General features: G+C 32.2%; 1 protein-coding gene across 2 annotated transcripts in view; it reads left to right on the forward strand.

The window, feature by feature from the left end:
- The window catches only part of LOC143229580 (uncharacterized), a 93,199-nt gene that overhangs the window by 38,556 nt on the left and 38,199 nt on the right, over positions 1 to 16,444 (forward strand). For both annotated transcript variants that reach the window (XM_076462133.1, XM_076462132.1), the window contains exons 17-25: positions 5,035 to 5,129; positions 6,143 to 6,364; positions 8,396 to 8,558; positions 8,904 to 9,095; positions 10,384 to 10,563; positions 11,981 to 12,205; positions 12,478 to 12,669; positions 13,699 to 13,839; positions 16,018 to 16,118. In XM_076462133.1, the coding sequence (XP_076318248.1) occupies positions 5,035 to 5,129; positions 6,143 to 6,364; positions 8,396 to 8,558; positions 8,904 to 9,095; positions 10,384 to 10,563; positions 11,981 to 12,205; positions 12,478 to 12,669; positions 13,699 to 13,839; positions 16,018 to 16,118 (1,511 nt within the window). The remainder of the gene's footprint in view (positions 1 to 5,034; positions 5,130 to 6,142; positions 6,365 to 8,395; positions 8,559 to 8,903; positions 9,096 to 10,383; positions 10,564 to 11,980; positions 12,206 to 12,477; positions 12,670 to 13,698; positions 13,840 to 16,017; positions 16,119 to 16,444) is intronic.

Genomic DNA, 16,444 nt, shown 5'->3' on the forward strand with positions numbered 1-16,444 from the left:
TTTACTCCAGACATTACCCACGCTCCTCCTGAGTTGGCTGAACTTATACAGAATGATGAGGATTTTGCATTTTCCTGCCTCCATAGTTTGCCATTCCTTTATTTAGAGCCAAAGGAATCACCTAGACCTAATTTATTCTTTATAGATTTTGTGTCTCAGATTTATAATATTTTATCCATTTCCTCCTCTCATTCTTCCTCCCTTCACTGATATTTTGGTGCATACTGATAAGTTTGTCTCATAATTAAGTGAAGGGATCAGTGTGCTGCATTGCCTGAGGACTTGTGAACATGTAGGTCGCCTTTCTTACCATTGGGTGGGCTATCCATTTGTAGATCAACATTTATTAAGTTTCTTGTTACTTAATTGAGAAGCGATTCCTGAATCAAATGTTAGTCTTACCCTTGCCCAACATTCTCACCTACATCTTACCCTAACCACTTTCTTATGGTATTTTTCTTCCATACATTTCCCATTTGAGGCTCTCCACAGAAATCCTGAGGATTTTTCTGCAGATACCTTTATCTTTTTCTCCTCCACTTTAGTCCGAATTTCATCTACAGCTTTGGTGTTACATATGTGTTTCTTTGTTGTTGGACCTTGTAGGTTAGGATGCAATATTGGCTCAGGTCAATTTACCTCCAATGTATCTTGGCACCTTTCTGAGATCTTACATTTTTGATACAGTCCCTGAAACTGTCAAGCCTCAGGTGACATCAGTCTGCCAACAATCCATTGTTATGACCTTTGTAGCTGTTTGTCTCAGTCAGAACCTCATATGCCTTCTATTCTTGTTTCCCATTCTTCTACTTCCCAATCCTTACTTCTTGTTGCTTTTCTCAAAGACATATCCCCCATAAACATGAGTACCACTGGCTATCCTGTAAGTTTGGGTCCAGTGGGAGCTCAGCTGTTTGAGTTTCTTCCTTGCTGGCATCCCTTCGTCAAGAATCAATCCATAATACAAGTTCTGTCAGAAGGATTTGTTAACCAGTTTATTTCTCCATCTCCTATTTTTTCTTGTCCAATTTCCTTTCCTTCTCCTTGAGATCTCATAACCTACTAGCATTTGTTAGAAGTGGTTCAAGAATTGATTTTGCAATGGGCAATTGAACCAGTTTTCCATCCTTCTGGAGGAGTTTTATTTCTGACTTTTCATTGTTTCTAAGAAAAATCAGGGATTAGTAGCTGGTAATCAATTTACTTCACCTCAACTGCTTCATCTCTCAACCCAAAAGTATTTCTCTCCCTGAAATTGATGTTTCCCCAAGGTTATGGATGATGAAAATGGATGTCTCCAACATTTACTTACACATCCTGTTAGCACATTGGTTTTACTCTTACCTTCAGTTTGTCTATCTAAAGGTGGCTTACTTTGGGTTCTCTCTTTTGTACTTTCCTCAGCAGTTTGTGTTTTGTCAAATATTTTAGGCTTTTCATGTCATCTTCATGCTCTGGGGCTGTGCTTTCATTATTACACAAACAACTGGCTCATTTTGAGTAGGAATTAGCCACTCATACTCACAGTCTTTTTTCTGTGGCAGCTTGGGTGGGCTGGTTGATCAAATTGGAGAAGTTATTCCTTTGACACACTCAATATCTAATTCATTTGGGGGTCTTTTTCGACATGCCTTCTCCTTTACATTGATCAGTGGAACATTTCGTTCACCATGCTCTCTTGGCTCAGTCACTTACTGCCCTTGAGGTTCTATTACTTTTTGGGATGGGGTCCTCCATGACTGCACCGATCCCACTCAGTTGTGCCCATATGAGAGCCTTTCAGTGGGTGCTTCACAAACAGTGGAACCTTGGTTGGGGTCCTCTTTTCACTGTCATTTCCCTTCCTTCTTCCCTGCAAGATGATCTGCAATGGTGGCTGGACAAAGCCCATACATTGGTGGACATACAGTTTCCATCTCCACATTTGGTTCTACATATTTTCATGGATGCATCCTTTCTAGGATAGTGGCATGAGTCAATCAACAGGATGCTTCTAGCAATTTGTCTGTGGATGAAACTGTCATGAATATCAGTGTTTTTGGACTTTTAGCTGTACATTAGGTATTGCATCACTTTCTTCTTCTTGCCTATCATTTTCTGGTGATGGTTCATTCAGACAGTTCTACTGTAATGGCACAAACCACCTACCAAAGTGGCACCTGGTCTAGAGATCTATTATGTTTGGACATTTGATCTATTATATTTTATCCACTCACATCACATTTGCCTTATAGCATGCCATGTGCTAGGTGCTTTCAATCCAGTTGTGGATTATTTTTTACATTTACATTGGATCTATCCAAATGAGTAGGCATTAGATCCACTCATTTTCAGAGATCTTTACCATTAGTGGGGTTTTCCCTAAGTAGATAAGGCATCCAGGGGCCTCAATACCAAGTTGGTTCTCTTTTTGTCACCTATACCACATCAACAGGCTTTAGCAGTCAATGCCTTCAACCAGGATTGGTCACACAAACATTTTTATGTATACCCTTTCATTGGATTGCCTCATCAGGTGATTCCTTTTGTTGACTCCACTCCTTGTCAGGTCTTTCTGATTGCTCCCTTTTGGCCAGTTCAACCTTTGTTTTCAAAGTTACAACAACTTCTCCTCTCTTCACCTTTTCTCTCCCTTCTTTGTTAACCTCAATCCTGTATTCTACATCCCAGCCTATTTGTACTGCATATTCACACCTGGCTTTTGTCCGGCCTTGGTGAGACAATCTGGTTTCACATGTCAAAATACTTCCTTGTTAGCTAGTTAGTTCCATACAGCCATCTTCTATGGAAGCATACTAATGCAAATGGAAAGTCTTCTACTGTTAGTCTACTAATAGGAGGTTTCCTGCTGATGAACATACTATGGCTAGTGGCAGAATTTCTCATCTAGCTCTTCAGCTGTAGGTCTTTGATCTCCTTGCCTTCTGGCTATTGGGCAACCTTATTCCATTCCTTTCATTTTCCTGATGCCATAGGGTTTTTACTTATGCTGTTCTTACCAGGCTCATGGATTACATTTAGATATATTGCCATCCTGCCCTTCTGGACTGAGATATTAATGTGGTCGTGTATTCCCTTATTTTGCCTCTATTTGAACCACTTTCCTTTTGTTCCTTATTTCATCTTTACCTTCAACTAGATTTAGATAGGTTTCTATGTCAGGTCAGGGCCCTTTATTATTATATAGCTAGTACTGCTCCCTTAAGGAGTATGTATTCCTGAGTTTTCTATCCAATGACAATCCTTCTTGCTTTGTGATCTTTCACCTTCTACCCTTGCCAGTTGGGTCCACCTTTTGGTTTTATCTACCTGTTCTTCCTCCTACACCTCGTTCCAGGATTCCTCCCATTAGATTCAACACCTCATTTTTTTTCTTGCTACTCATCTTCATTATCTGATGGAAGAGATTCTACAATCTGGCATATTGATCACTCCAAGTACAATCATCTCCCACTATCTTATCAGGGTTTTGTCTACCACCTGTAGCTATTCTTCAAACTGTGATTGACTGTGGAGGTACCCTCCTGAATTGGTTCCAGAAAAAAGTTAAAAAATGGCTCTAACCATCCAGTTGAGAGTAGGGTGGTGGTGTGCTGCTGATGTAGATGAGATGTGACCTTTAGCGGAATTGAGCCATCGCCTTGCTGAATGAAATGGCCTTCTGTGACCTTTTTCCGTAACTGTAGGAGCTAAGCCATCATCTTACTGGATGGTACGGCCTCCTGATACCATTTACACAACCACTGAAGTTGAGCTGCCACCCTACTGGATGGCATGGCCTCCTGATACCATATACATTAACCCTAGAGTTGAGCCATCAAAATTGCAGTTTACCCTTTTGATTGGTAGCCCTTATCCTACCATCATGTGAATGTCAGTGCCATACAAGAAGGTTTGGGATTAGAGTGAAATAATCACCATAAGTCCTCACACAAGTTCTTATTGCCTATCTCCTTCTCAGATTACTCTGTCTGGCTTGTGGATCACATTTGTGACAAGTGGGATTGTTCTGGTTTTATCCTTGACTAACTCTCATTCTCTTCTTTTGAAGATGTTATTGTTTTTAGATGGTCTCAGTTTGTGCTATGGTTGGGGGAGCTGATTCCATGTGATATATATTCTTGGATACAGTTGACTACTAAGACTAGTTTGCCATGCTGCAGCCACTCTACACCTAGGGATGCACCCTTGTTTACTTACATTTTGTTGTGGGACTGAGTTACCTTTGCTTGTTCTTATTAGATACTCTCTCACTCAGATGTGCTCTTCTTAATTTTCACTCTTATACCTTCCATACATGGGTGAAGAATATAGCTAACTCATAAGTGGTGAGATTTTCCCATTGTGATCTTGGATTTATACCTCATTTAATTTCAGGGGTATCCTTCAAATGCTTTTAGGATACTTATTTTGTTCTCTCACACCTGTTCCTCCTCCTTCTCTTGCAGGATTCTAGCTTATCTTGTGAATGGAGGTATGTACTGTATTGGAAGTTGTAATTTTCTTCTACTGAAAAAGTATTTCAAATAGGTATGTATGTCTATTCACACTTCCTCCCCACTTCTCTGGTGGTGAAACCTTCTGCTAAACTTTGAAGTGATGGTTCAGTAGAGGAGGAGGGTAGAGGGAGCCATATGCATCATGCTGCTATTGGTTAAGAGGTGACATATGATTATTTATGTATAGCGACTTCAACAGATGGAGTGGAAGTCTTGTAATATGCATGAAGAAAAGGTTTGCATATAGAGGGCAGCACTCAACAAGAATAGCTATCTTATCAGGGAGATAACTACATATTGGAAATACATTATGAGTATAGGAAAATTATAAAAGTAAACAGTTTTGCCATTTTTTTAAAGAAAAGTTTTATATCTGTGGTGCTATGTAATATTTTTAAAGAGCTTGAAAGTACCTTTTATGATGTATGATGGATTTTGTTTAGCTTTAAAATATTTAACAATCAAACTGAATTTTTATGTAATAAGTTTTGTTTTTCTTCTACTTATCTTGTATCTATTTGCCTTACTGCTATAGACTGTCGACCAGTTGGAGATCTTGGTATCAGTAGTGGAACAATTCCACCTAACAGTATTCGGGCTTCAGGGACTGAAGCTGGTTATAGTAAGAATGTAAGTTTTATATCTTTATATTACTATTTATTTATTATGGTTGAACTTTTCTGAAACATGCAAATATATTTTCTGCAGAAAAGTAATAATCTATGTATTAAGCTACAAAGGAAACATAAAATTAAGCTAAGTAAATAGCAAATTTGAGTTACCATTTTAAATCCTATTAAAAAATTTTCAAGTTTCGTAAGTGAAAATAAAAAATAGGATATTGTAAGATTTTCACAACCAATTATGCTGTGCAGGTTTTAATATCATCCATTTAGTTACAAGAAAAAGTCATAAGCTTATGTAGTTTTTTGTGTATTAAAACACAAGTAATTTATACTTTATGTGAAACATTTTTTGTCTTACTTTTTTTGGAAAAGTGATAGAGATGACTGTATCATCAATAAAACTAAAATACTGTTGATTTTTTATTGATACAGAACATTTCTAAGAAATCATGATTAGGAAAATAGTACAGTGTGTTTTTGTTGTCAGTTAAAATAGTCATTGTATTATTTGGAACTTTAAACATTTAAAATAGAAGAGACTAGTAAAATAATAGTTCTGTAGTTCAAACTAATTACTTTTATTCATAATTCTTATTGCAAAGCCACATTGGGCTATCTGCTTAGCCCACCGAGGGGAATAGAACCCCTGATTTTAGTGTTATAAATCTGTAGACATACCATCACTGTACTAGTAGGGGCCCATAATTGTGGTTCATTTAACAGTGTTCATTTGATTTTCTTATAATATACATTTTGGCTTTGTTTATTGGTGTTAAAATGAAATATATAGCAAAAAAAAATATTAGAGTGTGAAGCTGAAAAAACGTTTGTAAATTTAACTTAATGTTGCTGATAGCAAAAAAAGTGTCTTTAATGTATGATATACTTTATTGTTTGTCTTTGACATTTATCAAACTGTTTTAGTAAAATTATTATTTTACTATTACTTTTCAAGATTTGGCATGCCAAAAAACTTATTTATACTTATAAATTATAATACTTATTCAATAATTTTAGGCTTTACGACTAGACAGTCCTGGTGGTTGGTGTGGAAACATTCCTCGAGAAGGAGAAAACTGGATCCAAATTGATTTGCGAGCCCCAACAGTTGTGCGTGGCTTTCGTGTCAAGTCAGTACTTCGCAATGATGGGTCTCATGCATTTCCACTCACAGTGATAATCCAGTATACAGATGATCTGACAGATATATTCAGAGATTATAGAGATTCTGAAGACAAGGTACGTTATATCTTGTTTTTATTTTTACTTTGTTATGAAGTATGTTCAAACTTCTTGTAAATAATTGTTATTTTCTTTCTGTTATATCAGATATTTTGTTTATTCTTTCATTTAACTGGTTGATGATAGTTTGGTTTCATGCTATGTACCATTTGGTCTCCTTTCTGAAAAGTGACATTAACTTGGAAAATACTCAGAGAAGCACCTTTAAGATGATTCTAGAGATAGAAGGATTATCTTATGTGAAAAGTTAAGATCTATTAACTAATTTCTCTTTGAAGATTACAAAAATTATAAATGGGATGAATTGAATAAAGGCCTCTTGAGTTATTTATATTGTATACTGTAAATAATAAGACAAGGGAACACAAGTTTAAGACATGGAAAAGATAGGTTAAACTCTATTTAAGACAGATTTATTTTATAACAGTGTGATTGGCTTATAGTTTGTGAGCAGATGTGTAAAATCTGAAATTTTGCCTAAAAAGACAAATAAAAAAATTTGAAAAGAAAATAAGGTACTCTACTTTTAATAAACATTTCAAGGATACATTGTTTTTGTAAAAATATACAAGACAACATATAATTTTCACATCTTACAGTTAACAGTTACTCTCTACCAGTTTTATTGGTTGCAGATAAATTGCTTACAATCATTGAAAATAGAAGACTTATGTCTAAGGCAGCCACAACTTTCTATTGATGAAGTTACCTTTTTGTTGTATTTCCATTTTTTTATTATTCTTTTTGTTGGTCATTTGTGTAGTTATGAACTTTATTTCAGTTACTCATTAATGAAAGCTCTTTTTTGTTTTCTTTATTAAGCAGCTTATTCCTCTGAATCATTCATCTTTACAATTTTAGCCTACTTTATATTTTTAAACCATTACAAATCACTAATCATGTCCTTCTACATTCTTGAATTTGCTGTTGTTGTAAAGATTAAGTGATTGTTTGCTAGGCTTATATTGGAATTACCAAACGTTCATATTTACACAGTTTTTTCAGTAGAAATTGCAATATCGATAGACAGCATTTAGTTCACACCTTATCATAGTTTCTCCAGTTTGATACATATTTTATTAAACTTGACAACAACAACAAAACAATATTAACAATATTTACATTTCATATGAGGACACCAAAATTACAGTTTTTTCTTTTTAATTGCATCACAAAAAGAGAATATTTATGTTTTCACATCTGATAATAATCATTCCAATATTATATAGATTTGTAAAACAGAAAGACAGTATTTGAAACTTCCATTTTATATCAGTCACTTCAGAGTTCCAAGGTTTGTGTAAAACATTGGCAACACAATAAAGGACAGTATTTAATTTGATTTTTCTTATTTGTAAAAACTTGCAACACAAAATATTTAAAATTCAGATTTCTTATAACTGACTTCTCTGATATCAGTTATTTTAGAAACTTGCAACATAGAAAGACAGAACTCGATTTCACCATTCATGTTAGTTGTTTCAGAGTTTTCAGAATTTAAAAAAATATAGCCACTAGAAGTTATTTAATATTCTATAAAAGATTTAAAAAAATGAGATAATAATGTACAATGGGAGCTTGAGTTGCCTTCTTTAGAGTATTAAAACATAGACTTTTCAATATAACACTGATATTCATATAATGGGTGAGAAAAGAGAAATAAAAAATAATACAGTTTTTATCTTGATCTAATTTCTCTTGAAAACCAAAGGTGGGGCTTTTTACTATTTAAATAATGGGAATAATTCTTAAAGTGTTAAGATGTTAGGAGGTTAGTCTCATGAGAAAGTTTCTTCTTCAAGCTTATCTAGAGTGAATACAATCAAAAAAATTAATACACTTGAATAGAACCTTCAAGTTAAAACATTTTACAACATATGATACCACTAATTAAAATTTACAGAGAGTATAAAATCAAAGGGTACCAAATTGACTCACTAGAACATACATATATTGTAATTTATATTATTATTAAATTTTGATCTGTGTTAAAGTTATTCTTCAAGATGGTTGCTATTTTAATTCCAGCCCGTTCAGTTCCGGTTGAACAGTAATGGAGGTTCAGGATTATCAGTTGTAAATCTCCCTGTTCCTTTAGAAACACAGTATATTCGTATTATTGTTATGGAGTTTGTAATAGCTCCTTGCCTGAAGCTTGAATTGATGGGCTGTTCTCGACAGGATTGCTTAGGTAAGTGTGTCTTGCTGGAAATAATTTTTATTCCTGTTTTTAAAATTAAATAACTGTGGAAATAGGATGTTATTTCCTTCAGTCATTCCAGTAGACTTCGTTTTGTTTTTGCTGTTGGGTTCTCTTATGAACTAAGTAGTTTGGTACAAAAGCTAATTTTACTTCTAGAAAACTAAGCATAACATAAACAAAATTCTTAGATGCATTATTTATTTAAAATTAAGTGTCTGTTAGGAACAAGTTATCAAAGTATGTAAATATTTTGTGTGATTTCAAACTGATATAGTAGTGTTCAGTATTTTAACAGAAAAGACATTGAATTTTTTGTGAATAATTATTCTGTAGATGTGAATGAGTGTTCAAGGAACAATGGTGGGTGTGATCAGCGATGTATCAATAACCCAGGAGGTTTCAACTGTTTGTGCAATGTTGGTTATGAATTGTACACTAAAAATGGTACCAGTGGTTTTTACATTCCACCTAGTGAGACGGGGTTAAAAGATGGAGATTTATATCAAATAAACAAGACTTGTGTTCGTAAGTTAATTTTTTCTTACAACATGTTAGTAGGCTGATTAAAGAGTTTCATCTCACCATTTGTTTATGACTTGGTTAAGCAGACATTCTGCTTCTATTTTATTAATATTGTTTCACATTACAACATCCCCATATTTTAAGCATCTTCACACTGAAGTGATACTTTTGCTAATAATGAAACATACAATTATAAAAAAAATGTTTGCCAATTATTTTTTATTCAAATATGTTAGTTCCTAGCCACAATTATTAACTCAGTGTATTTGTAAAAAAATACAAGTTCTTTAATTCTTCTGACTGATAAATTAAGTTTGTCTTTGTTGTTTTTTGAAGGTATAGGTAGCATGTTTTTGTCTTAGGTATTATAACATATCTGTGTTTTTTACCACAAAGTTTTTGTTGACTCTTTTTTAAGTGTTAAAGATATTGGTCTTATTTTTGTTTCAGGAACTATTTTATTTTCTTTAATTTAATGAAAAAAAATTATGTTTGTTTTAAGAACTACATTTTATCCACATTTCTACCAATGAAACTTGTCCTTTCTGATTTAGCAAAGTTTTGCCTACAACTCTTGTTTTAGGAATTACAGTTTATCCACATTTTTACCAATGCTTGTCCTTTCTGTTTTACAAAGTTTGCCTACAACTCTTGTTTTAGGAATTACATTTTATCCACATTTTTACCAATGAAACTTGTACTTTCTGTTTTACCAAAGTTTTGCCTACAATTCTTGTTTTAGGAATTACATTTTATCCACATTTTTACCAATGAAACTTGTACTTTCTGTTTTACCAAAGTTTTGCCTACAACTCTTGTTTTAGGAATTACATTTTATCCACATTTTTACCAATGAAACTTGTACTTTCTGTTTTACCAAAGTTTTGCCTACAACTCTTGTTTTAGGAATTACAGTTTATCCACATTTTTACCAATGAAACTTGTACTTTCTGTTTTATCAAAGTTTTGCCTACAATTCTTGTTTTAGGAATCACAGTTTATCCACATTTTGCTTCACTATGCTATTATTGTCTTTCTTTTGTTGAAGATATACATAATTTTTGTTATAAATTATAGTTTATCCAAATTTTAGTCTGTTTGGCTTTTATTCTTTTTGCTTTGTTGAAGATGTATGATTGTTTTTTTACTTAAATCCAATTTTTCTGTATTTGAATCTTTGAGAATTTACTCTTTTGTTGCTTTTATGAATTTATAGTTATTGTTTTGATGTGTTGTTTTTTTAATTATTTGTTTTTCAGACCATTAAGCTTTTGTTTTAATCTTTATGCAGCTAAAATGTGTCCAGCTTTGACAAACCCAGATAATGGGTTAATGCTCTCTACCATGAGTCAATTTCACTTTGGACAGATTGTTAGTTTCCAGTGCAATTTTGGGTATGTGTTGGAAGGAAGCTCTACACTTCTCTGCACAAGTAATGGGGTTTGGAATGGAACAGCTCCTGAATGTATATGTAAGTGTTTTTATCTATTTTGTGTAATGTAACTTACAGATTCATTGATAGACTTTATATTTTTCTTTCATTTGAATAAATTACAATTTTAGCATGTTGTGAGAATTTGTTTGGATAGAGAAAAACGTTTTGTAATCACATTAAGAAACCCCAGTGAAACTGTTTTGACAAACAGCTTACCAGTGAAGTCTGTGGATATACTTCATAGGGTTGTAATATATATGTTGTTTTGAATGCAGGTTTTTAATAACTAATTTTACTGAAGTTTGGATACAGTATAGCTCTCAAACAATGCTTTTATAATTTTCTTAATATTTCATACAAGATCATTTAAAATAATTGAATCAAAAATTAAACTTGGATCAACTGGCTATTAAAAGAACATTTTAGTGTCTTCTTTAAACTTGAAAACTTATAATATTTCAATAACTTTATAGATTATCAGCAAATGTAATACTGACTTGCAGTATGATTTTATGTAGTACAACATTTTAAAATGTAATGTTTTAGCATAAACTGCTAACTCTTATTTTTAAAACTACAAACAAAATAATGTATTTTAATGAAGAAACTGAAATAACATTAAACAAGAAAACAAAATTCAAGAAGCCTGGTTTTGATGCAATGGTTGAAGCTTTGTACACAGTAAAATAAAGTTATGAAAATGTTTCTTATAAATCTGATCTTGTGCTATAAAATATCATTAACAGGGAGGGTATCCAAATGAGAAAATGATGCATTCTAGTCATTATAAGTAATGTAGTTTGAACATTATTTTGAACATTACTAGATATTCTTATTTCTGAGTTGTGAAGGTTTGATCAGAATTTAAGTAAATAGCTTAACACAGAAACATTTAGTAACAAAATAACATTTTTTTCAAAGTTTGTTTTAGTTGAGTATCCAAAACAACAAAAGTATCTTAAAACGTTTTGAAGTATATCTTGTTTCAGTTGCTGAAAAAAACATTCAACAGTAAATTTTGAAAAACTGTCTTAGTTAAGTAGCTGAAGCAACATAAAAACTAAGCAGTGATTCATTTTAAAGCTTGTCCTTCTTAAAGACTAAAGAAAAATATAAAAAAAATTCTGACTAAAGTAGATGGAGCAACACAAACCTTCAACTTTTTGAAGAAACTGGAGAAACATTGAAATTACAAAATTTATTTTGATAAAGAAGCTTCATTAAAACTAAACAAAATTATGAAACTATTGACATAAAACTATGATGAAATTGAATCATTACAACTAAGTGTTCAATATGTAATAATTTTTGGCATAAAATATATGTGTGTGTGTATGTGTGTGAATAAATTGTTTTTTTTAGTACTTGTCTCTGTTATGAAGGCAATTAGTTTCTCTTCAAAAAACATTCTCTTTACATAAATTGTGGTTTAATTAACATTTTTGTTTTACAGATGCTCAGTGTACTACACTAGCTGATGATCCAAGCCAAGGATTGGATATCAAAATCAGTGAAGAAACCAACACTGTACCTTTCCTAGAAAATGCCACTATTTCTTGTAATGAGGTTGGTAGACCTTCACATGGGACTACTACAGCAAACTTTAGACAGTGTGTGTATGACCCTCAGAATAGTCATCCTGACTACTGGCTATCTGGATCTCCACCAACTTGCCCAAGTGAATACAGTTCTTATCATCACTGGATAATATTAATACTAAAAAATATATTGAATGAGTACTTTCTTTTTGTATCAGTGTTCTGCCAGTTTAGTTGATATCATTAAGATAGAAACTGGTAAGAGAAGTATTTGCATAAACAGGTAATACATTTTTTGCACTTTAAAGTCCTGAGCTTTACAGTAGAAAGAATAAGTGTAAGATTGAGTATACAGAAATTTACTTTATTTAGCATACTGTTTAAAGTATTTAAAATTCCTTAATTTTAATAGGAATTGATTGTGGTCATCCACCTAATACAACTGGTGCCACCTATGGATTTTATGTTGACACTCGCTATCGTGCTAGTTTCTTCTTTGGTTGTGATGAAACATTTACTCTGGCTGGAAAAACAAACATGAATGACAATGTCATCAGATGTCAAAATGATGGCACCTGGGACTTTGGAGACATACGCTGTGAAGGTAAGTAATTGTCACTTTTGCCCAATATCATTTACTTTTTTTTTCACTGTTTTATATTTACAACCATAGATTTTGACTCTAACATTTTTATATTTTTATGTTGTTGTTTTGTGAAAAATATGATTAATTTTAAATATATTACTTTAAGAAACATAAAAAAAATACTTAAAGGACAAGTTTTATGAGATTTCTAATATTTTGTTTACTTTTAAAAACCTCTGATATTTTAAAATAACAAAAAATATATTGGTAAGCAAGTGAAAAGCTGACTCTCAGACAAAAAATAAATCTCAAGTTATAGGAAACATGGCAAAAAGTCAGTGCAAAGACATTTTTGGAATTTACTAAATGTTTGTTTTTAAAGTGAGTTTTGGAAATTTTATTTTTTAATGAATATCGCTATAAATGAGTAAAGTTATGCTTAACCATTTTTTTTTCTCTCTATGTTCTAAAAGCCAAGAAATTTGTAAAGTTATAAAAGGATTTTATTTTTTAAGGAACATGTTTTTAATCTAAAATAATAGTTGTTTTAACAATCTTCTTGCAGAATAACTCTAACAAAAAAGAATAAAACTGTAAAGAAAGAATGGGGTTTAATGTTGCTTGATAAATTAAATACAGATTAGAGGGATACCTATATTTTACAAAAAAAAAATGGAAAATACAAAATTGAATATAAAAAATAAATGATGTAGTCAACATTTCTAGATTTGACCAGTTTGTTTTTGTGACATAATACAGTGAATATCAAAATACTTTGTAGTACAGCCTTCTAAGTATAACTGTTTTGTCCTTCTTTCATTTTATATAGTTAAATATCCTGTTATACAGTATTTTTCTATTTAAGTGTGACCAATTTGGCATACTAATGGAAATATTAATCTTAAAAATTCCTTTGCAGAGTGTCTCAAATATAAAATTATTTTAAATTAGTCTTGCATTGAGTAAATTTAAATCATAATTAGGTTTACATTAATAACTAGGCAGGAAGTGAATGTCGAATTAATATTTGACACTGATCATCCACAGGCCCTGTATGCCAAGATCCAGGAAGGCCACCAAATGGAAAACAAAAAGCTTTGGGGTATGAGCAAGGTTCACAAGTCAGCTTTTCTTGTGATCGACCAGGATATATCCCTTACAACACAGACCCAATAACTTGTGTGAAAGGTAAAGTCCTCATGGTTTTTCATATAACACAAGCCCCAATAGCTTGCTCTTAAAACAAGTCTCATTTGAAACTAATTTGAGTACATTTAATCCAACACAGACTGAATACACCATGTGAAATGTAAGTTTCTCTTGTATTTCCTTACAACACAGATCCAATAATTTTTGTGAAAGTAAGCTTCTTCAGTAATTTATCACTTGAAACTATTCTAACACAGAATATTAATAACATATATGAAAAATAAGTTTATTTTACATCTAATCAACCCTTGTGTAAGACACACATGACAGACTTGTTATGTAGACAGTTCCCTTTATTAGTGACACCTTTTTTGGGTTTATTTTTTTTGTTTGGAATTAGGCACTAAAATACACAATGAGCTATCTATGGTCTGCCCACCACATGTATTGAAACCCAGTTTCTTGTGTTATGAGTCCACATACATACTGCTGTGTCATTGGAGGGCCAGTGTAACCTTAACAAACAACTCCAGAAAACTGTTAAGAAGTTGGGCCTTCTCAAAGGTAGTTCAAAGTCCTGGAAAAAACTTTCAGAAACACTTGTTAGATCTGTATTTAACTTTAGTCCTGCATATAAGAAGAAACACTGTTTTAACTCTTTAACAACTTTCAAGTAACTGTCACTTAGGAGACATTATTATGTTAAGAATGTAACAAATTTTACATAGAATATACTGAACATGAAGATTTCAGAACAAATAAAGGAAAGTACTGTAGAAGAATATCAAATTAATGCCCATAGAGTACCAAATAAAGGGATATCATTTCTATAAAAATGTCGTACATTTATCTAAATTAGATGTAGATACACAGAATGATTTATGACACAAAAAAAGTACACTTTGAAATCAGTCTGGACCTTAGCTGAGTTTTGTGATATCAACTACAATTGCACTTCCCACAAAAGGTTTTTTAAATGGAAATATTTAGATAGTCTTAATACTACTAGACCTGGCTGTCAAGATTTTTTGCAGCTAACATCACTGTCATTGTATGTATTTCATTTAAAAAATAAAATTAGTGGATAAAATTGTTTAAAATTTGACAACATTCTTAAATGTTAAGGCAGACTTACCAGGAATTTAGCAGTATCATTATTCCAGAGGAAAAAGTGCTTCAGTTGCTATCTATGTAAAACTAAAATAATGGAGAAATTCTATAAAATGTTCAAGCTATGCCATAATTGGTTGATACTTGATACCTACTTGTTATACCATTCCTCGTAACAAAAGTCAATTTTGCATAAGTTATGTTTTAACCTATAACTAGCACTATTTAATTAAAAACCCAGTCTACAAGTCAAGGAGTCATTCTTGGGGAATTGATTCACAAAGAAAACTTTCTGGAATGCTCCTTTTTTTGGTAATGAATAGAGATGGGAACTCCTTGTAATATCTAGATTATAAATTTCTCATCAACATGACTGAATTTGCACTAGTTTTCAAGATATAAGGGAGTAAAACATTTTGCACAGTGCAAGGTCTGGTTCATCAGCTCTGTCAGGCCTTTTTTCTGCTGTTTTTTTCTTGAGTTCTTTTGATATAAGTGGCCAAAAAAGACTCAACTGAACTTACATGTTGCTATGTGATGCCTACCTGAAGGAATACTTCCGTTATTCTGTGTAAGAAAAACTCAATGCAACTGCTTGAACTCTACATATTTAATATGGTTAACACTATATTTTGAAGTGAATTCTTTTGACAGTAAAGTGTTGTTTTTGAAATTAAAAATCAGACCCTTATATAAAATAAAGTTTTATTGTTATAAGTTGAATACAATATGACACCTCTTTGTAGCTCCAAATACCTTCAAGTTTGGTTTCAGTGACTCGTAGATTGGGTGTTAAATAAATAAAATTCATAATCTAGTGATGGACGTACTTGTTATATTTTATCAATTTTCGTGTTCTATTATTTGACTAGACCACATATTGCTCATTGTGGTCCACTGAAAATGCAGTGGTTTGGGGAGATTTTCTGATGAATTAGTTTTACAGTGATGTCAAGTGTACAAGAAGTTGATGTGTAATAATGTGTTGGTGCTATGAATATAAAAGTAATGTGTTGTATTAATAATTAATAATTTGTAGTTCTGTAAAATAATAAATATACTGTTAGAAAATGTTTTCACTATTGCTTGTTTTGAACGTTGATATAGGTGCAGAATGTAAAGTTGTCAAACCCCTTGGAATAGCTGCTGGATCAATAGCCAACATTGCCATTAATGCCACATCACAGAGGAGTAATTATGAGGTTACAGTAAGTACATAAATATCTAATATTTGAGATGTAAGAAGAAAATAATTAAAGTGTACTATAATTCTACCATAGCCAGTAAGCAGCTATCTGGTGGCAAGTCCACACTTGGATATCAAATTCCAAAATGTAAGTAAAAATAGTATTCCTGATTTTATTTCAACACTTTTTTACAGAAAAATATTGTAGATTTGAGATTTTATAACTTTGCAACATTTATGTAATGTAATTCATAAAAGAAGTTTTAAGATTTTCAGCTTTGATTTCTTTGTATCTCTAGAGGGTATCATCTTTAAATGATAACATATAGCATAATGTTTTGGGAAAAT

Source organism: Tachypleus tridentatus, chromosome 10, assembly GCF_004210375.1.
Source record: "Tachypleus tridentatus isolate NWPU-2018 chromosome 10, ASM421037v1, whole genome shotgun sequence".
NCBI lineage: Eukaryota > Metazoa > Arthropoda > Merostomata > Xiphosura > Limulidae > Tachypleus > Tachypleus tridentatus.